At 44.2% G+C, this 23,025-nt stretch overlaps 1 protein-coding gene across 3 annotated transcripts in view; it reads left to right on the top strand.

Moving 5' to 3' along the window:
- CPXM2 (carboxypeptidase X, M14 family member 2) overlaps positions 1-23,025 on the top strand; it is a 148,169-nt gene that overhangs the window by 85,291 nt on the left and 39,853 nt on the right. For all 3 annotated transcript variants that reach the window (XM_054435773.2, XM_054435774.2, XM_054435776.2), the window contains 2 exons: positions 9,377-9,461; positions 10,458-10,608. In XM_054435773.2, coding sequence (XP_054291748.1) covers positions 9,377-9,461; positions 10,458-10,608 — 236 coding nt within the window. The remainder of the gene's footprint in view (positions 1-9,376; positions 9,462-10,457; positions 10,609-23,025) is intronic.

Raw genomic sequence — 23,025 nt, 5'->3', positions numbered from 1 at the left:
GTTGAAGATTCTTTTCTTTTGAGGGGATTCATGTGTGCTTCTGTTGGGAACCAGTGGATACCACTGTGCTGAGATCTTTTAGCCCCTTTTGAGAGTCATGGAAAAGACTCAAGTTCAGCTTCCCTAGCTTTCGATGGTTCTCAGGCTTAGTACTCTGATCCTGGCACTGTTAGATGCATTTTCCCTGGGACGACCCTGGCTTTTGTGTTTGTGCATTACTCACTATTCTTTTTTTCAGCTAACAGCTGGTTTTTATTGTTGTTGTTGTTTTTGTTTGCCCCATTGGAGTTTCTTTACTTGCTCACAAACCCACTGATGGTTTTAAGCATTTGTTTTCATGTCACCAGAAACTAGTTGTACACTAGTAGAAGGCTCTATAAGCAATTAATCTTTCCTTTTGTTGATGATAGGTATTCTTTGTTTTTAATTAAACCATATTAGCATCATATAGTAAAATGTCTAAATATATTCCAGCTTTTTCTATTATGGCCTGCCTCCTCTGTTTTTCTGATTTGAAGGAAGGCTGGATTGGAGGGCAATGTGGTAATATCATACAAAGGTATTTTGTTTTGTTTTTAAATTTTTTAAGTAAGGGAGATGGCTGCAGCCCATAGAAGCTTCTCCTCATTCCGCAGTCAAGAAATCTTTGACACAAACCTTTCTTTATTTGAACTACATTGCTTGGAGTTCGTAACCTCCAGTTGCAGAGAATTAAATGTCAAAGTGGTTTTGTGATGTGGAATAATCTATTTGAGGAAAGTGGAAAAAAGCCACAACAGTGCCATGGTTTTTAAACTTTCCCTGAAGATTAGAAGACCAGGAAACAGTGACATTATAGCTTCAGTCTTCTGAGCCTCTTTAATAACAATGGATTTGCCTGTCACAAAAGAATAACATAATCAGCTTTTATGTTAGATCAGGACTATGTTCATTCACGAACCTGCCCCGCTTCCTTTTCCATCTAAGCCATGGAGACTTCCTCTGCCCTCCCACGACTTGCTGTACTTGTCTCATCACAGCACTTGATCACACTCTCTTGAAATTTCCAGATTACTTCCTTGTCTTCATCATTAACCTGTAAAAACCTTGAGTAAAGGAATGTTGTATAACTTACCTTTGTATTCCCAGAAGCTAGTAGCTGCAGGGAGAGGAGCAGGACTTAACCACACATCCCATAATGCTTTAACCTTTTCATGTAGGTAGAGCTTTAAGACACAGTTCAGTCCTCCCACAACATCATACTGATTGGCAAGTATCTCTTCTATCACCCTGGATTATCAGCCTTCATTATTTTAATGAAGATTTAATTAATTATTAATTTCCTTATGGCAATGACGGAACATTTCCATTACTAGGGCACAAAGGGGTAAGTGTGAAAATCCACACCCTGGAAGTGTTTGGAGGGAGCATCTGAATTACATCCCAGTTCAACTTTAATAGTAATCCTATATGGTGGTACGGCATCTGACAGTGTATAATTTGAGTGTTCATATTAACAGCTCATATTTATGGAACAGTTACTATGTGCCAGGCACTGTGCTCAGACTACTTGCATTATCCCATTCAATCCCTACTCACTATACCAGGAGGTAGAGTTGTTACCTTATCTTAACAGCTGGGGCTCAGTAGACACACTGCTATCACATGGGTTGCAGCTAGTAAGTGGAAGAACTAGAATTTCAGTTTGGTCTTTGATATGGTTTGGCTCTGTGTCCCCACCCAAATCTCATCTTGAATTGTAATCCCTACGTGTAGGGGAGGGACGTGGTGGGAGGTGACTGGATCATGGGGGCAGTTTCCCCCATGCTGTTCTCATGATAGTGAGTTGTCATTAAATCTGATGGTTTTATAAGTGGCAGTTTCTCCTGCACTCTCTCTCTGTCTCCTGCCGCCATGTAAGATGTGTCTTGTTCCCCTTTGCTTTCCACCATGATTGTAAGTTTCTTGATGCCTCCCCAGCCATGCAGAACTGTGAGTCAATTAAACATCTTTCCTTTAAAAATCACCTAGTCTCAGGTAGGATCTTTATAGCAATGTCAGAATGGACTAATACAGCCTTCTTAATGTCAAAGCCTGGGGTATTAACCAGTATACTATAACATCTCTGAATTCATACATTAATATATAATCTCCTTGTAGATAACTTTATTATTTTCAAAGGCTAGGTAGCTTGCCAAGCTTATGTAGTTAGTAAACAACAAAGCTGGATTCAAGCTAAAATGGCTGACACTCATTTTTCTACTCATACTCTTATTGCACGTTTACTCAAAGCCACAACAGTAGTTTCAACATGTGTGTTTTTATACAGAAAAACAATGCCTCACAAGCCAATAAAATCAAAATTTTAAAATGCTGAAAGAAAATAAACATCAATCTAGAATTCCCAACAAAAATATCATTTAAAAATGATGAAATGAAGAAGCCATATTCAGACAACAAAAACTGAAAAAGCGTACTGTCAGCATACTTGGTTTAAAAGAAATAGCAAAGACACTCTTCAAGCAGAAAGAAAATGATCCAGATGGAAACGTGGAAATGCAAAATTAATGAAGAGTACCAGAAAGGATAAATGAGTAGGTTTATAAACATTAACTACACACAACAATAGTAGGAATATTTTATAAAATTTAAAATACATATGGAATTGAAAATGAATTCCAAAATAATGCAAAAGCTGGAGGGGTAAATGGACTTGAAGTGTTGTGAAGTTCTAGCATTACAATGGAAGTAGTAGAAATTATCATTTGAATAAGATTGTAGTAATCAAGGATGCATATTGTAATCTTAAGAGAATTATGAAAAGAATATTATGAGTGTATAACTAATAAGTCAATAAAGAGAAACTAGTAATCAAAATCTGATTATTTTGTGATTTTTTTTCCAATCTTAATATTGGCAGTGATCAATTTTGAATGATCAAAATTATTTGTATGGAACATTGCATCCAACAATTACAGAGCCGATATTGTTTTCAAGTGCACATAGAACATTTGCCAAAGTTGACCATATATTGAGCCATAAATGAAACCTCAAGAGAAACCAAAGGGCTGACATGATTTAAAGTATGTTCTCTGTCCACAACGGAATTAAACTAGAAATCAGTAATAAAAAAGTAACTGGAAAATATCTAGTACCTAGACATTAAACAATACACTTCTAAATAGTTCATAATCAAAGACTAAATCACAATAAGAGTTAATATTTTGAACTAAATGACAAAGAATATATGACCTATCAAAATTTATGGCACGAAACTAAAGAGTGCTCAGAGGGAACATTATAACCTGAAATGCTATATTAGAAAAGAAGAAAAACTGACAATCAGTGACCTCCAGAAGCTATATAAAAAGAATTGTAAATCAAACTTAAAGAATGCACCAGGAAGGAAATAAGTCATTTTAAAAATTTATAATTTATAATATTTATAATTGATTTAATATTTTTGAATGTGGATGTGATACAGAGCTGAAACAACTGTGTTACAACCTAAAGACAATACATATGAAAATGAAAACATCTTGATGTTTTCTTAGAACTCTGAGACAATATGAAGAATGAAAGCAGATGGATGTCCTCTTAGAATTCTGAGATGACAAGTATGTAAAATGGATGTGTAATAAGTCCTCTTGCCACATCCACATAGAACTTGGAGATAATGAGTATGAAAACTGAGTTCTTACACAGTCGACTAGCTGAATAAGTGCCAGCAGCATCAAACATCCAGACTCTGTTGTTATGTGAAAAAGAATGAACTCATACTTGATTAAAATAAAAACAAACAAAAAAAGAAAAAAAGTAGAAAAAGTCCTACAGGAAGCATCTTACTCAGTGGTGAAATATAGAAATCTTCCCTTGGATCTCACGAATGAGGCTGGGATGTCTGTTACTCGCTTCTTTCAGCATTGGACTGAACATCTTAGCCAGTATAATAAGTCAAGAAGAAGAAATAGAGGACCTAATGACTGGAAATAAAGAATCAGAACTGTCATTAGGATATCATCATATCCATAAAAACATCCAAAGGAGCCCACAAACTTTTGGACCTAATTAATAAATTAGCAAGGTAGCTGGGTACAAAGTCAACATATAAAAAGCATCTGTGTGTCTACATACCAGCAACAAATAAGGAGGAAGTAAAATTTAAAGTGATATCATGTAAAATCACTTAAAAAAATCAGCTACCCAGTAATAAAGCTAGCAAAAGATAAATAAAAGAAGACCTAAATAAAGAGGGTCATATACCATGTTTATAGACTGGAAGATTTAATACTGTAAAGAGGTCAATTCCCCCAAAATTGGTGTATATATTCAATATTAACCCAATTAAAATCCAGAGGCTTTGTTTTAGAAATTGACAAGCTGAATTTAAAATTTATATAGGACTGCAAAGACCTGAGAATAGTGAAGGCAACTTTGAAAAGCAAAAACAAAGTGAGAAAATATATACTATCAGATATAAAGACGTATTATAAAACAATAGAAATGAAGATAAGACAGATTTAGGATAGGATAAGAAGTAGACCAACAGAACAGAATAGAACATCCAGAAACATACCTACACATATACAGTCACATGATTTATAGCAAATTTCCACTCTGGTGCAATAGGAAATTAACCATATAAATGGTTCTAGGTCAGCTGGAAGCCCATGTATCTTGGACCGGGTGCGGTGGTTAATGCCTGTAAATCCCAGCACTTTGTGAGGCTGAGGCAGGCAGATGATGAGGTCAGGACATCGAGACCATCCTGGCAAACATGGTGAAACCCCCCTCTACTAAAAATACAAAAAGTTAGCTGGGCATGGTGGCACGTGCCTGTAGTCCCAGATACTCAGGAGGCTGAGGCATGAGAATTGCTTGAACCCAGGAGGCAGAGGTTGCAGTGAGCCAAGATCGCATCACTGCACCCCAGCCTGAGTGACAGAGAAAGACTCTGTCTCAAAAAAACAAAAAAAAAAAAAAGAAAACCATGTATCTTGACCCGTCACACTATATGATAATCAACTCCAAATGGATTGCAGATCTTAAATGTGAAAGGTAAAGCAATAAAGTTTTTTAGAAGAAACATCAGTTAATATCTTTATCGTCTTGGAGTAGGCAAAAATTTATTGAAAAGAACAAAAGTACTGCAAGCCATAAAGAAAAAAATGGCTAAGATTGGATTATGTTAAGAATTTTTTTCATCAAAAGATACCACAGGCTGGGCATGGTGGCACACACCTGTAATCCCAGCACTTTGAGAGGCCAAGGTGGGTAGATCACTTGAGCCCAGGAGTTTGAGACAAGTCTGGGCAACATGGCAAAACCCCATCTCTACAAAAAAAAAAAAAAAAAAATACAAAGATTAGCTGGGTATGGTGGTGCATGCCTGTAGTCCCAGCCACTTGGGAGGCTCTGAGGTGAGTGAATTGCTTGAGCCTGGGAGGCTTCAGTCTGGGTGACAGAGCAAAACCCTGTCTCAAAAAAAAAAAAAGATACTACAAAGAGGATGAAAAGGAAGACAAATTGGAGGAGATGTTTGCAATATATGTATATATTCAACTCATATCTAGAATGTATAAAGAGCTCTATAAATCAATGTGAGAAAGACAGACAACTTAATTGAAAAAGGGAGAAAACTTGAGTAGGCACTTCTCAAAAGATGGTATTCAAATACCCAATGAACATACAAAATGTTGAACTTCATTAGTCACCAAGTAACTTAAAATAAATCAACAACGAGATAAAAGGATACATCCATCAAGAATGGCTAAAATAAAAAAGGAAGATAATAACAAGTGTCAATAAGAGCGTGGAATGACCAGACTCTTGTTTATTGCTGGTCTGAGTACAAATAGGTATAATTAATTTGGAAAATACTGCAGCTGAACATAGGTTTATGAACATATCTACCCTCTGACCCTATGACCTAGCAATTCCACTCCTAATTATGCAACAAACAGAATTTTGTGTAAATTCACTAAAATATACATGCAAGAATGTTCACAGAAGCACTCTTCCTAATAATCCAAACTGGAAACTACTCAAATCCCCATTAGCAATAAAATGGATAAATAAATTGTGGTGTCTGTTCTCAGAGTAGAGTAGTAGAAAGCAGTGAGAATGAATAAAGCATAATTATAAGCAATGATAAGAATTATCAAAGACGAAACTAAGTCTGAAACAAAATGAACAAAGCCTTCATAAACCTGTGACAAGAGGACCCATCTGTGATCATGCTTATTTCAGCAGTGGTACACAGGCAGTAGAAAGGGGAGTTAGTTTTCTAAACAGGGGAAAAAAAAAGACAGCCTCTGATTGGCAAGCATTCTATTATGGTGGAATTTTTGGAAGTAGAGGAGACTTTCTAATTGGTCTTCAGGTACTTTGACCACCCTTAGTGAACTTCAAGAGGGGCAGCTCCCTACTGCCTGGCAGAGGAAGTTCCACTCCTATCAAATGGCCTAAAAGCCTACCATGCCTTGGCTTCTGCTCCCCTGTCCCTTCCTCTGCTCTCCTGGGGCACCAGCATCCTTTCTGTCCTCCAAGTGCCATGGGCCCTCCTTCCTCCATCCGTGAGATGCTTATATGTCAGTGGGAGAGAACGACAGTATCAAGTAATTCCAGAAAGGAGTATGAAATTACAAACTGAATTAAACTATGAAGGAAAGCATATAAGAAAGAAATTGGCTAGATTGAAGGGTTAAGACTAGCTTTTTTACTTGGTATGGGGTCTGAATAATTTAAAGGCAGATGGAGGAGAGAAGAGGAGGAGTTCAGACAGATGCAGCAGTATGTGCAAAGGCCCTGGGGCAAGAGAGAGTATAAACAGTATCAGGAATTGAAAGAAAGAACACAGAAAATGCAAGGCAAGCAAGGGTCTTGTAGAACGTGATGAGGATTTTGTTAATATTAAGATAGCACAATATTTAATATAAGAATACTTATGAGCTATTTTAAGCAGGGATGACATGATAATATTTCATTAGAAAAGTAAGCTCTTGCCTGCAAGATAGATGGGGGAGCAATTTAGATGCCAGGGGGCCTGAGAGAGTGAATTGGGGTGGTGGCAGGGGAGGTGGAGAGAGTTGGATACATTCTTGAAAATGCAGAAGTTAAAATTGACAGAACTTGGTGATGGATTCAATATAGAGGAATGTATTAGTCTGTTTTCATACTGCTATGGAGAAATACCCGAGACTAGGTAACTTACAAAGAAAAAGAGATTTAATGGACTCACAGTTCCACATGGCTGGGGAGGCCTCACAATCATGGTGGAAAGCGAAAGAGGAGCAGTCATGTCTCACGTGGCGGCAGGCAAGAGAGCCTGTGCAGGGAAACTGCCCTTTACAAAACCATCGGGTCTTGTTAGACTTATTCACTATCATGAGAATGAGATGGGAAGAACCTGCCCCCATGATTTAATTACCTCCCACCGGGTCCCCCCCACAACATGTGGGGATTATGGGAGCTACAATTCAAAATGAAATTTGGGTGAGGACACAGCCAAACCGTATCAGGGAGGAAGGGAAGGTGGGACACCCAGGCTAACACTGGGATTTTGGTCTCCCTAGGTGGATGGTAGTACCTTTCCTGGGGCAGGGCCTCTGGTGGACTGTCATGTCAGAGTGTAGAACGGAGGGCGTGAATCAGTTCTTTTAAAGCAAGTTAAATTTGAGATGTTGCAGAGACGTTAAGTGGAGGGGTCAACTAGGCAGGAGGACATGATGTAGCTTTGCAGTTCAGAAGATGGTTCTGAGCCGTAGAAACAATTACGATTCAAACATAAGTAGGGGATTGGTATTCTTATTTTTTTTTTGAGTTTGAGAAATTATGACTTGGCTTTCATTTCCTTTTTTTCCCTGCCCTCTCCTTTTCTTTGGAGAACTTCTTTTTATTTTTCTCTCTACTCCCCTCTTATTGTCTTGTGCTTGTCTTGACTGAAGGGTTTCCTACATTCATCACCTCTGTCTCGGCAGGATACAGCTCCCGCCTCTGTTGTCTGTCTTGCTGTATCACCCTCGGGCCTTATCAGCTGAAAAACAGGCAGCAAAGGAACGGCAGCTATAAGTCATTCGGAAATTATTTGTATGTGGGAAACAGGTTGCTATTTTGGGTGTGGATAATTTTCCAGGGCAAAGGAAGGAGCTGTTGCTGGGGTGCTTTTCTTGTTAAGGCAATGCTAATGCATCTCCGTCCACAGCCCTGGGCTCAAACTGGTGACTCTCAGAGGAGGAATGTGGTGTGTGATCGATTCTGGCTTCTAACAGGTATTCAGACAGAGCTGGTGGGGAGGAGAGAGGAGAAGAAGAGAAGGTGTGAGATGAGGGTTTGTTTCCAAGCATGTATAAAAGCACCTAAGAATCATTTTCATGACAAGTCAGTCGGATGAACCAGAATGCATAGAACCAGCTGTTCTTTTGAAATAAACTCTACTGGGCAGTATAAATTCAGACAGGAAACTCAAAACCTTATTTGGATAGATCTGAATCCTGAGGGCAAGCAGGCAAGTAGGAAAGGGATTCCAAATACTTCAATGGGCAGAATTTTCTAAAAAAAAAAAAACAAAACAAAACGAAAAACTAGCAAATTGCTTCTTAGTTCCAATATTTAAAAAATTAAAAGAGGGAGAGTAGTCAGGAAGACTTTCCCTATATTGTTCAACAACTAATATTTAAAAAACTGAGGCAGAGAGAAAAAAAGGTGTAGGTTGCTTTTCCTGCCAAGTCTATCAGGTTAACCTCCACTCTGAAAAGTCAAATTATGGCTAATTTACCCCCAGAAATTTCTGTGCAGTAGGATGTGATGATGGGGGTATTTATTTGGGTCCAGCCATCACTGGATTCTTCCTGGGGTGGGGATTGTCTGTGTGGCTGTGGCAGCCAAGGAGAAACTCGGTATCTCTTAGAGACTCAAGATTTTATTTTTGTGATTGGTAAAATCTCATTTGTTACATTCCCAAATCAGCTTCCTAACCAAAATGTTTAGACCAGTTTGCAACCTTTACTCAGATTATTTTTCCACAGAGCTTCTTGGGTGTGATGTAGGTGTTCAATGCAAAAAGATACATACACATTTGTTTATCTTTATGTCTGTGATCAACGGTTAGTGATTACTAGGGGCTAGGCCTTGTTCTAAGTGATTAAAGGGCATTAAACTGAGGCTTACATTAATTCTTTAAGGTTGATACTTTTATGATTCCCATATTATGGATGAATATATAGTGGCATAGATGGGTCAGTTAGTTACCTGGCTGAGGTCACAGAGCTGTAAATGTCCTGGAGCCAGGGTTTGACCCAGTGCTGTCTGGCACCTGCTCTCCTCACTTCTAAACCTCTTCATGGAAGAATAAACATTTTAAAGTGTGTAGTCCAAATGATGTTTTATTTTCTCATAGGAGTGACTGGGTGACATCCTATAAGGTCTTGGTGAGCAATGACAGCCACACGTGGGTCACTGTTAAGAATGGATCTGGAGACATGGTGAGTCTCATCCTCCATTTAACCATGCCTTTCGTGCCTGGCTGGGTGGGGTTTTGCAAAGAGGGGCAATGTATGATCAACTCTTTGGAGATTTGTGGATTCTGTGTCAACTCAAACCTACCACAACAGTCTGATGGACAGAGACCCCTTCCCTGCCCTGAAGCCCAGCAGCAAGTGACACACATTTAGAGCTAATGTAAAATTCAACCTTTATTTACTCCCATCAGGCAACTGCAGGAATGCAGCATCTTACGTAATTTGCAAGTTAGCCCTGGAAGTTGCATGCATGGGGCATGCTGGGGCCCCTTACAGCTGTTCTTAATAGTTTCCTAACTTCATTTTGTGACCTTGGCCTTTTAGTTCCATGATTAGCTCCAGCTTAGTCAGTCCTGATCCTGTCACTCTCTTCCTCAGATTCTCAAATGCATATTCCTAGCATGGTATCCAATGTCTTACACAGTCTGACTAGTCTGACTGTGGCCTCCTTTTTCAACCTTCTTTCTCATTCTTACCCTCTACACACAGTCCTGTGTCCTTGTAGAAGTGAAACAGCTGCTCGTCTGCCTATGAATCCAGTATTTAGGCTTCTGCACTCATTGTTCATTTTCTCTGGATACCCTCTCATCCCTACAGATCTAAATAGCTTTCCTTCAATGCCAGTTCAAACAGCCCCTCTTCCCCAAAACTTTGCCTGGTCCTCTCCATCTTCTGAAATCCCAAAGCTCTCTAGTTGTCCCTTTGCCGTGACACCGATAGATTTTTCCTACAATATATAATTAACAGCCCCCCTCCCTGCAAACCAACTAGATGGAGGCTTCCTGAGGGCAGGATCCAGGCCTGATTCATTTCTTTTTTTTTTTTTTTTTTTTCTTTTCAATGCCCAGCACACATTAGGTTTTCCTCAATAAGGTCTTGTTGAATGAGTGAATTCTGACTTTTTATCCCTTGGTAATTAAGCGCTAAAAGATTTTCCTTTTCTCCCATGAGCATAAATAGATATTTGAAGGAAACAGTGAGAAGGAGATCCCCGTTCTCAATGAGCTACCCATCCCCATGGTGGCCCGCTACATCCGCATAAACCCGCAGTCCTGGTTTGATAACGGGAGCATCTGCATGAGAATGGAGATCCTGGGCTGCCCACTGCCAGGTGAGTTCACCCTCCTGTGCTTCCTGCAGGGTGGGAGCACTGATGGAAAACAGATGCCCAGCCAAGGCAAATAAAAATAAACTAAGCAGACCAGGCACAGTAGCTCATGCCTGTAATCCCAGCATTTTGGGAGGCTGAGGAGGCAGAATCACTTGAGTCTGGAAGTTCAAGACCAGCCTGGGCCACAAAGGGAGACCTTGTCTCCACAAAAATAAAAATAAATAAATAATAAATAAAATGTAAAAATTACCCAGGCATGGTGGAGTGAGCCTGTAGTCCCAGCTACTTGGGAGGCTGAGGCAGGAGGATCACTTGAGCCCAGAGGTCAAGGCTGCAGTGAGCCGAAATAGCACCACTGCACTCCAGCCTGGGCAATGGAGTGAGACCCTGTCTCAAAAAAATAAAAAGATAAAAAGTAATAATAAACCAAGCAATTGTTTTCTTGTGTAAAAAAATACATGTCTATGGTAGAATATTTAGAAAACATAAGTGAACCAAAAAGAAAATGAGTAAAAATTTCCCATAAACCCACTGGGAAGCACAGTGAACAATTGGGCTACTGAAGTCCCTTGCCAAGTGTAGTTTTGCCTACTGTGATTTTAAGATGATGCCTACCACTCAGAAGTGAGAAAAAAGAAAATTATGTTGAAATTTGGGAGAACACATTTATTTGTCATTGGCAGATCCCATTACACTGGGTAGTGGCGGTGGGGTAGGAGGGAGTAGAAGTTCATTCTAAACCACTGACAGTCTTTTTCTGATGAAGTAGCTGCTCTTGGAAGCCTGTGTCTTTGGGTAAATGCTTACTCAGGTAGTATTCTACTTGCCTTATTTTCACATGAGATATTTGGGGGTAACCTCGGGGTGGCTTGAAGAAAGGGGGTTTGAATTCACATGTGCCACCTGCATCTTTGGTAATGTCTTCTCTGGACAGGCTGCTCTGTCTCAGCCTTTCAGGCATTCCAAGCTTGTGCCTGGGTGGAACCTGCAGGCTGCAGCCTCTTCATCCTGACCACACATCTCCAAAGAAGGCGGCTGGCCTGAGATCACTCCCTACAGGGCCTCATCACCTCATGGGGCCTATAGGAACCTTCACATTCCTGTTCACCCGCAGTCCACCCACACAGTCAGGCTGTGGGGACATGGGGCACAGTCGTCGCTCATCCCCCAAACTCTCCAGTGAGGCCTTCCCACTCCTGCCTAGTGTGAGGTGCAGGGCTGCCTACCTATGGGACTCCTAGTCCCTCCCAGCACTGCCTGGGGCAGGGTACCAGCTCTGATGCTATTTCTGTAGTAACCCCCTCTTCACGAACTGACATTTCCTGTATTTTCGAAGCATACTGAAGGTCATTTAATTGTTTTTCTCTCAATCCCATAGTATTCATGATCTTGCTAGCCAACCTCAGATTTTTAGAATACAAACCTCATATTGGTGAGAAAGACAGATCTATCTACCTAACTGCTTACCCTCACACTGGTCATATTTTTTGTGTGTTTTATATTTATGTGTACTTATTCGATTGTGCAACTTTTTTTATGTCATCAAAACCATTAGAGACCATCTGTCTTTGGGATGCTTCTCTCCTAGCCCATGGAAAAAATGCCATGTTTTCAATCTGCCTCAGACGGTTGGAAGTTCAGTTGTTTCTAATCACTGGATTCTGTAAACAACCCCACAGAGAACATTCTTATTTCTCTGTCCTTCTTTTGTGTGTGTCCACAATTATTTCCTGAAATTAGATTATGATAAGTAGGATTGCTGGTACAAAGAATGTGTCCAGTTTCAAGGCAGATGCAGAGAGACTGTGGAAGGCCTGCCTGATCGTGGATGTGGGCCTCCTGTGGCGGGCTGGTGCAGGAACTGCCTCAGGACTGGTTCCGGCATCCTGGACCTGCTGGGCTCTCCAGCACAGGGCGACTGTGGGCACAGGTATCTTCAGGAGGCGTTTATGGGCTCTGGCCCTCTTGATGCCAGCCCAGGAGTCTTGCTCTCCTATTCTGCTCAGCACAGCCTTGGTCTGCTTGCTTGAAAAAGTAGGGCTGCAGCTTTTCTCTGTGGGTAGGAATTCATCTGTTGTTGGCAAAGGGCAAAAGGCAGCCTGTGAGAGTCTCATGAAATAAATACTTCCCTGTGAAGTTATTCTTGGTGTGTTTGTGTTTGAAGATGGGCCCTGGAGGTCCTTTAAACCCTCACAAAGTCAGGGTTACACTGTGAAATCTGAATTCATGTATGGACTCAGAATGGTTCTATTTTCCACCCCTCAAATATTGAGGACCATTTTTTTTTCTAGAAGTTACTTAGCAGTTTGCTCAGAGGGGAGCGGCTGTTCACGCATGCTGCCTGATGGGGTCATGTCCAAGGATGGGGTAGCTCAGGGGCCCAAAACGAGTCTTGCTTATCACCCCAGTGCTAGGGAGATTCCTTTGTAAAAGTTATTGAGGCCAGAGCCAGGGATGACCCAAGGTGACCTCATGGTTTAAACGCAGCCTCTCCGAGTCTGCACTTCCCAGGCCTCTTTCTCATGAAACATTCATTTACCTTTGCTTCTGCGTCTCTTTGTTCTGTCCCTTTCTTCCCTCACTATCTTCCTGTGAACTCTCTTGGGGGGGGGGGGGGGCGGATGAGGGTGCTGGTGCTTTTTAAGACTGTATGCATAATGTTTCCAGAAATTTTTGAGCTGAAAAGTGAATTACCATATACCATGGTCTATTAATAGAATTTTTAAAGCTCAAAAGTAAAAGAAAATGGAGAGTTGTTGTTGAATGGGTACAGACTGTCAGTTTTGCAAGATGAAAACATTCTGGAGATGGCTGGTGGTTTCACAGCAAGGTGTATGTACTCATCGCTACTGCACAATACACTGGAAAAATGGTCAAGTGGTAACCTTTATGTTATGCGTAGTTTTCCACAATTAAAAATAATTTGGCAGGGCACGGTGGCTCACGCCTGTAATCCCAGCATTTTGCAAGGCTGAGGCAGGCGGATCACTTGAGGTCGGGAGTTCCAGACCAGCCTGACCAACATGATGAAACCCCATCTCTACTAAAAATACAAAAATTATCCTGGCATGTTGGCGGGTACCTGTAATCCCAGCTACTTGGGAGGCTGAGGCACAAGAATCACTTGAGCCCGGGAGGTGAGGTCGTAGTGAGCCGAGATCACACCACTGCACTCCAGCCTGGGTGACAGAGTGAGACCCTGTCTCAAACACACACACACACACACACACACACACGCACACACACGGTCTTAAATAAATAAATAAAAATAATTTGATTGCTATTAATAAAAAACGGTAAAAGAAAGTCCTCTTTTCTAAGGTTGAATGGACTTATCCATTTTGCACTGAATATCTATGCTTATCAGAACCTGGGAAGAATTCTGAAGATAAAGTTTTAACAATAAAAAAATGCGAGTTAAGAACTGTGCCAGCTGACTGGCCAGATGGTCATGGCCTTGGTGGTTTTCAGAGATTTTGCTGTTGCAAACAACACTGCATTACACACTGCCTGGTTCTTAAAAGGACCAGGTGAGGCTTTGCATATGATTACCCTACTAGGCTACAGGGTTGGCACCCAGCATCCTAGGAAATGACCTTCAAGATACTGGGGTGGCAGTGCTTGAGCCCCTGGAACTGCCCAGTAGCTTATATTATGAATGTGTGGGGCTTTGATGTCTTTGGGGGAAGCTGTCACTCTTTCCACCTCGTCTTCCTGGCCAGGTCTGAGTGACTATCCTCCCTCTGCACAGCACTGAGGTGTCCAGGGTTCTTGGGTGTGACTCAGAGAACCTAGTGACGGGCACAGAGATCTGTGGACAGAAGCCACTCCCTGAAGCACAGAGGAGCTGCGGAAAGGCAGTGCCTGCGAGTCAGTCCTCCAAGTTGGCCAAGAGCAGGTGACACGCTGTATCCTTCCCCCTGATACGTACATCCTCCCAGCCCATGTTCACTAGTTCATAATTATTGAAAAGCTATTTTAATTGTAAGGCCACCACCTGTCTTGCTAAACTATGATGTTTCAGCCAGCCACCTCACCCATCATCAAGATGAACAAATTGGAGAAAGGATGGGCTGTTGCTCTGTTGGGTCACCATGGGTGCAAGACTTTGTACATAAATTGATTTGCTTTGCTCCCTTCCATTTTTGCTTGCAAAGTCAGGCCTGTAGTCTGAATACCCTCTTGTGGCAATGGGTTGATCATTCATTTGGTCTCCAGGCCTGGACTCTTAAAAAGATAGGAATTAGGTAGAGGGCATGAAGCAGCCATTGGCTTCCTCATACTAGGCCTCCTTTTGCTGAGGGTGATATCATCAGCGAGCGTCTTTTTGATGGGCATAAACAAGCTTATTGGAGTTGCTGAGTACCAGCTGAGCCCTTCTGGTTGCCAGGGCCTTAAAAAGGAGATGAGTTCACACCAGTTTCAGGGGAAGCCTGGTGGACAGAAGGGACATGAGCTTTGGCTCAGCTCAGACCTGGGTGCAAATTCCACCTTTTTTTTTTGAGACGGAGTCTTGCTCTGTCGCCCAGGCTGGAGTGCAGTGGTGTGGTCTGGGCTCACTGCAACCTCCGCCTCCCGAGTTCACACTATTCTCCTGCCTCAGGCTCCGAGTAGCTGGGACTACAGGCGCCCGCCACCATGCCTGGCTAATTTTTTGTATTTTTAGTAGAGATGGGGTTTCACCGTGTTAGCCAGGATGGTCTTGATCTCCTGACCTCGTGATCCACCCGCCTCGGCCTCCCAAAGTGCTGGGATTACAGGCGTGAGCCACCGCGCCCAGCCTCAAATTCCACTTTTGCTCCTCAACAACTGTGGTCTCAGGTAGCCCATGCAAATGTATTGTGGTTTACTTTCCCATGGAGTAGAGGGAATACCTTCGCTGTAGGGGTGTGGCTGAGTCCTTCAACTTCTGTGGTCATGCTTTCATAAAACATTCAAATAAAATAACACAAATGTTCCTCACAGTCCTATGGGAAATCCCAAATCTCCTCCTTCCCTAGAGTTTCTGGGGGCTCTGGGGTGGCTGCCCACCTGTCTTCTACCACCTGTGGGTCCCAGCTGTGCTCTGGGTTGCCTTAGGTCTTTCCTGCCAGTGGCTCTGGGTGCTAGAACAGCAGTCTCCACTGATGCCGATTTGTATGCATGAGTATTGCAGAAGGTCTGGGGATAACAAAGGGGCAGCCTGGGCAATCAGCGTTTCTCTTCCTGAGTTTTCTTGTCATCCCAGCAAGGGGAACCAACCTGTTGCTCACTGCCTTCCTCCTCAGTCTAGCCCACTGCCCTGCCACACTGGCGTTAGAACTGTGCTCTCCCTGGGGAGATCTTTCCTATCTGTCTCTGCTTCTCATTTCCCGTGTCTGTCTCTGCTGTCCTCTGGCTTCCTGTCTCTGGGGCTTCCGGGTTGGGGTGGTGGGCGGAATGTCTGGGTTTTTTTCTGGTAGGGACCTTCTTCCATCCTGGCTAGCTGGCGCCTTGCCTTTCAAAACCATGAGTTCCGTGAGAAGAACTCTGCTACTCCCCTAGGAAGCAGAAGAGGCTGCTCTTGTTTTGATTGTAAGTTTCCAGCAGCCCCTCCATTCCTGATCGGGGACTCTGTGAAGACTAAATGAGCACCAGTGCATGGTTAGTGCTCAATACGCTTTATTTTTCCCAATTTCCCCTTCTTCCTCTTTGCTCTCCCTGAGGTTTGGCTATTTTGTTCTGTGGCTGCCTCATTTCTAAGGTCACCAGATCCCATAGGTGGTGAGTGGATGTGAGAAGATATTTCCTCCCCATTAACCCTGTCCTGGTTTTGTTTTCTGTCCTCTCTGTGACTCGCTAATGGTGCTAAATCACTACTTTTCCAACAACAAGAATGCCAAGGCCTCTCCCTGTGCAAAGTACTCTGGGATTTGAGGTTGAGACGGCAGGTCACACGGTAACCACAGATTTCTCTCCTGGCCTGTCTCAAACTCTGGGCTTGGGTTCAGCTGCACAGCAAGAAGCCCACCGCTCACTGTACAGAAGCAGCTCAGTTAGAAGGATGGCCTCTCGCAGTGGGCATTTGTTCAGGGCTCACCACGACTGACTGCACCAGGCTGAATAGTGTCCCCAGGAATTCATGTCCCCCTCAGAACCTCCAATGTGATCTTATATAGAAACAGCATCCTTGTAGATATAATCAATCAAGAGGAGGTCCCCCTAGAACCTTGGATGTGATCTTATTTAGAAACAGAGTCTTTACAAATGTTGTCAATCAAGAGAAGGTCATACTGGATGAGGGTGGGCCCTTAATCCAATGACTGGTGTCCTTAAGAAGAGAAAACAGAGACAGAGGCACACAGGGAGAATGCCATGTGACATTGGAGGTGGAGATCGGAGTGATGTGGCTACAAGCCAAGGGTTGCAGGCAGCCAATGGACATCGGAAGAAGCAGGGAAGGATCCTCCCCTAGAGTTTTTAGAGAGACTGCAGCCCTGCTGATGCCTTGAAGCTCTATCCTTCAGAACCATGAGAGAGTCCATTTCTGCTGTTCTCAGGCTGGAGTGCAGTGGAGCGATCCTGGCTCACTGCAGCCCCCACCTCCTGGATTCAAGTGATTCTCCTGCCTCAGCCTTCCTGAGTAGCTGGGATTACAGGCATGTGCCACCACACCCAGCTAATTTTGTAGTTTTTGTGGTAGAGATGGGGTTTCTCCATGTTGGTCAGGCTGGTCTCAAACTCCCGACCTCAGATGATCTGCCTGCCTCGGCCTCCCAAATTGCTGGGATTACAGGCGTGAGTCACTGCGCCATTTCTGCTGTTTTAAGCCACCTGGAGTGTGGTGTGCTTTGTTATGGCAGCCCCAGGAAACCGATACTCAGACTCAAAGATGGCACACTCTCGTGACTGTCCTCACCCCTGATGATGTGGCTTTAACTTACTGTATCCCACCCTACCTTCCATTCTCTGTTCTACCATGGTAATAGGGTAATAATGATAGCATCGCAGCTTCAGGTGGGCCGCAGTTAGAGACCTCATGTGCCCTAGAAAGTGCATCTTCTTCATAACTGGCCTTTCCCAAATAACTTGATTAGAATGTCCACCCATCCGTTCATTCATTTACTCATTCGCTCATTCATATATCAAATACGTATGGGGTGCCTGTTCTGAGGCAGACTCTTGGGAATCTGAGATAAAATAGACACACTTGCTGCCCCCGTCTCTCCTGGCACGATGGGGGAGACCTGCCTGTACCTGTGAGATGCCTTTATTCCTGGTGAATCCTTCTCAGCTGAGGTGGGATTGGCCCAGGTTGGCTGCAGCCTGTCCTCCTAGCAGCAGAAGGCAGCTTCCCCTTACTGTTAAATATAGTGAACTCCAAATTTCTCTTCAAAGAATCAGTATGTCAGTATGTTCAGCTCTCTTATTCCTTGTTCTCCATTTTAAAGTTTAACTTCCTGGTTCTCTTTGCTCCCTCGCCCCTAGTTTCAGTAAACAACCTTTTCCATGAGTTCTAATCCGTAGTTCACATCTGTTCCCCTGGTTACCTGCTCCGTCTTCAGTCACTCCTAGTCACCTGCTCCACCCTGAGTCACCCCTGGTCACCTGCTCTGACCTGAATTATCCTGAGTCACGTGTTCTGTAACCACTTTTCCCACCACTCTGGCTCACACCCCTGCTCTCTCTCTCTCTTTTTTTTTTTTTTTTTTAAGATGGAGTCTTGCTCTGTCCACCCAGGCTGGAGTGCAGTGGTGCGATCTTGGCTCACTGCAAGCTCCGCCTCCTGGGTTCACACCATTCTCCTGTCTCAGCCTCCCGAGTAGCTGGGGCTACAGGCGCTCACCACAACACCTGGCTAATTTTTTGTATTTTTAGTAGAGACGGGGTTTCACTGTGTTAGCCAGGATGGTCTCGATCTCCTGACCTCGTGATCCGCCCGCCTCGGCCTCCCAAAGTGCTGGGATTACAGGCGTGAGCCACTGCACCCGGCCACCCCTGCTCTCTCTAAAATAGCCAATTGGAATCAACTTAGACTGTGTGGTCCAACCCTAGCCAATAGGGGAATGACACAGCAGTAGGGGCTACCTGCATCAGGAATAAGAACCCCTTCCCCTCCCTTGTTCAGGTGTGCTCTCACCATTGCTCCATCTGCACATTGCACCCTTCTATAGAAGGAAAATTGCCTTGCTGGGAAAATTCTTTGGGTGCTGGTTCTTCTTTTCAGCACCAGGGAACAAGCATTTGTTTCTAACATTACCAAGTTTAAATAAATGTGAGATTTCTCTTTGTGGTCCAGCTGCCCAATGTTGATGATCTTGGGAAACTGTTAAAACAGCCACACTCTTGAAAACTGTCTTTCCTGACAGCTTCCCTGCCAGTCAAGCTGCAAATTGGCCCTGGGCTTTTGGCACAGCAGCATCTGCCAAGGAACCAGAGGGTTTCCTGGACTTCCGCTCCCACAGTGGAGAAGTCGTGCGATGGGGACATAGGAAATGGGGTGGAAGTGAGTGAATAAGCACAGAGGATGTGCTGCCCCCTCTGAGGGGCCTTGTGGGGTGGCAGGTTTGATGTTCTTGCTGACAGTGATGACCCAGGATCAGGTGAGGCTGTGCCTAGGGGTCTGCGGCTCCTGGGTCTCTCGTGGCCTTGCTCTATAGGAATTACCTTGTCATCAGAGCACTCAATGGTGTCTGGACAAAGGTGACTGCCTCAGACAGCCAGCTCTTTGTGGGAGGGGTTTCGTGCTCAGCTCACACCATCTTTGTTCAGGGGTCTGCTGAGCATGTTGGGGCTTAGGGAGGTCACAAGGCCACAGTGGCAGCTGTTCCTTGGGTGGGAGGCTGGCATTGTGCCAGGTAAAGAAAAATCTCTTGTGACCTAGCACCTCTGGTGTCCTCAGTCCTCGGAGAGCACTTTGGGGCCAGTGATACTTTTTTTTTTTTTAAATCAAGGTGAAATTCATATAATATACACTAAGCCTTTTAAAGTGTACGCTTTGGTGATAGTTAGTGTATTCATAATGTTGTGCAAGCCCCAGCCCTCTCTAGTTTCAAAACTTTGTCATCACCCCCTAAAACCTCCCTGAACTTGAAACTGAAGAGCAGGTTCACTGCTCTCACCACATACAGAGTCCAATTAACAAGAGTGAGGTCTGGTATAAAGAAAGTGGTTTATTCTGAAGCCAGCTTAGGGGAAGAGGCGTCTTGTCTTTAAATGTGCTGCTTCACTTTTGGAGCAGAAAGCAGGCACTTTTAAAAGGCAGGGGAGGGAACAAGCAAGGGTGAAGGGTTCATGCTAGCTCTGATGCCTTCCCTACTGGTTGATTGGGCTGGTGACTGCTGGCACCTTCGTGGGCAGGCAACCTCCTGGAGGGGGAAAGTTTCATATCGGGCTTGCTTTGGTTTGTAAATCCACTTGTAACTCTCCAGACCTGTTTTGGAGCAGATAGTTAAAAGAACTTGCCCTGTAGGGAGAGGCTGGTGAAGGGGGAGGTAAAAGGCTGTATTTGCATTCCATTTTATTTTATTTTATTTTATTTTATTTTATTTTATTTTTTTTTTTGAGATGGGGTCTTGCTCTGTCGCCCAGGCTGGAGTGCAGTGGCATGATCTCAGCTCACTGCAACTTCTGCCTCTGGGGTTCAAGTGATTCTCCTGCCTCAGCCTCCTGAGTAGCTAGGATTACAGGTATGTGCCACCACTCCCAGCTAATTTTTGTATTTTTAGTAGAGACCGGGATTTCACCATGTTGGCCAGGCTGGTCTTGAACTCCTTACCTCAGGTGATCCACCCGCCTCAGCCTCCCAGAGTGCTAGGATTACAGGCATGAGCCACCACTCTCAGCCTGTATTTGCATTTCTAAAGGGCTAAGTAGGAAGTGGGGAACTGGGGGAATAAGAGAAGAAGAGAGAGAAAAAATAATTAAACCATCTCTTAGAAAAATGAGGGCTACAAACCTAGAGTAATCACTCCCCAGTCCCCTCCGCCATCCCCGGGTAACCTGGAATCTGCTGTCCCTGTGGGTCTGCCGGTCTGGATGGAGCATTCACAGGCATCCTGAGCCCAGGCTTCTGGGTTGCAGGTGAGCCACCTTCCCAAAAAAGGAACCTCTTTTCCCCAGCCACGCACCTACTCATTTCAATCAAGGTCCCAACCAGTAAGGCAGCAAACAGCAAGCAGAGCAGCCCAAAATCTTGGTCCCGTTGAAGTCCTAGTAATGGGACTTGATCTGGGATTCTTACTGTTCTTTTAAGAATAGTCCCATGTACAAATCACCTGAGGTCAGGAGTTCGAGACCAGCCTGGCCAACATGGCGAAACCCCGTCTCTACTAAAAATACAAAAATTAGCCGGGCATGGTGGCAGATGCCTATAATCCCAGCTACTCAGGAGGTTGCAGTGAGCTGCACCCCAGCCTGGGTGACAAGAGCAAAACTCCATCTCAAAAAAAAAAGGTCTCACGTAGTCAGCAAGCGCTTGGTTTGGGGCTCGGGAGCCCTGAGCTGTGGCTGATGTGGGCGCTGGTACCAGCAGGAGTGAGGGTGAGATGGGTTCTGATGCTGCCAGGCCCACCTGGGGCCTCCTTCCACCTTTCCTAGATCTCCCCTTCCAATTGTGTCCCTTTTCCATCTCTGTCTGCACTGTCATCTGGTCCCCAGCATAGCTCACAGCCCAGCTGCATGGGGAACTGGCTATAGCCACCTCGGAGCCCAGGCCTCCCACCACTGACACTCCAGCTTTAGCCAACCTCCTCTTCCACTCTCCTCCTCTGAGGGATTGTGGCCCGAGTGTCAAATCACCATGGTTTTTTGGGCCAGCTGGAGGGTGTGCCCGGGAGAAACACAAGTCAGAGAAGCATCTGTGGCTGTTTTTTTCAAAGAGGTTCTCAGGAGGTTTAGTATTTATACATTTTCCTTACAAGAAGGGGTGGCAGGTTGGCACTGAGGCAAATGATGACATCCTTGGGAGACTTTAGTGCCCAGTAAATCTACATTTGACATAAGATAGGTGAACATTTGAAGAAAAAGGGAATAGAGGAGGCAACGTCTCAGGGAGGGGTGAAGGATCTTGTCTTTTTTTGGTGCTTGGGAAGATAAGCTGTGCCTGGAAGGATCTTGTCTTTTGAAAGAGCTGTTTTTTTAGCCCATAGGGTAGAAAGCCGAATGACTGGCAGTAAGGAATGGGGTATAATGAGGTGTGTCCCATCTCCATCTGTTGTGGTGGTGAACTCAGCTTCCAAATTTCTCTGGGATTCTCTTGGCCAAGAGGTTGTCCATTCCATCAGTTGGGAGCTTAGAATTTTATTTTTATTTCTCACTTCTAAACAACCGGTGAATGTGCGTAGGGTCCTGGGAATGTCCAATTGGTTGCCGTCAGGTATGGGGTCAGTGTCTGCTTGAGCTGCCTGATGCCGCAGAGCTTAGGCCGTGTGTTTCAGGGAAGGCAGCTGGAAGCAGGGTCTCTGTCTCTCATTCTCTCTCACATATGCTTCCCGAAACAGAGGATGAAGAGGAACGCAGACTTTGCCACACGTCCGTCTTAGTCTGCAGATGCATGTGCTCCTTCCATGAGCCTTGAGTGAGCCCCTCATGGTTGGGGGCCTTGTATCTTTCATGCTTTTTTCCCCAGCATCTCACACAGTGCTGGGCATGTAGCAGTGTTCAGTGAACAATAGGATGAAGTCAGTAAAAGCTTTTTGCTTCAAGATTAAAGCTACATCTGCATAAATCAATGGGCATTGGCCAAATGTAGGTCATATCTAGCCTAAGATGGGATCATGAGATTGCTTTCTCATATACTGTAGTCATTAAGGCAGCAAAACAACAAGCTGATCAATTAATAATTAAATTTTTAACTAGAAGACATCTGCAGGCATGTATCTGCCTAGTCAGAGCTGTGGTCCTTAAGAAGCTAAAGTGGGCTGGGCACGGTGGCTCACACCTGTAATCCCAGCACTTTGGGAGGCCGAGGTGGGCAGATCACAAGGTCAGGAGATCGAGACCATCCTTGCTAACATGGTGAAACCCCATCTCTACTAAAAATACAAAAAATTAGCCGGGCGTGGTGGCGGGCGCCTGTAGTCCCAGCTACTCGGGAGGCTGAGGCAGGAGAATGGTGTGAACCCAGGAGGCGGAGCTTGCAGTGAGCCGAGATCACGCCACTGTACTCCAGCCTGGGCGATGAGCAAGACTGCGTCTCAAAAAAAAAAAAAAAAAGAAGCGAAAGTGATTTAAGCCACATAATTAAGTTGTCTTAGGGAACTCAAGCTAAAGTTGCTTGAGTTAGTTGGAGAGGGTGACCAACCATCCCAGGCTGCCAGGGACTGAGGGGTTCCAACGACACGACGCTTTCTGTTTAAAACCAGGACAGTCCTGGGAAAAACTGGGACAAGTTGGTTGCTTTGTTGTTAGGCCACATGTCAGAGTCCCAAGTGCTACAGGTTGGGGAAGCAACAGATA

The sequence above is a fragment of the Pongo pygmaeus genome, chromosome 8, assembly GCF_028885625.2.
Source record: "Pongo pygmaeus isolate AG05252 chromosome 8, NHGRI_mPonPyg2-v2.0_pri, whole genome shotgun sequence".
NCBI lineage: Eukaryota > Metazoa > Chordata > Mammalia > Primates > Hominidae > Pongo > Pongo pygmaeus.
This window is presented reverse-complemented; position numbering and strand designations above follow the sequence as displayed.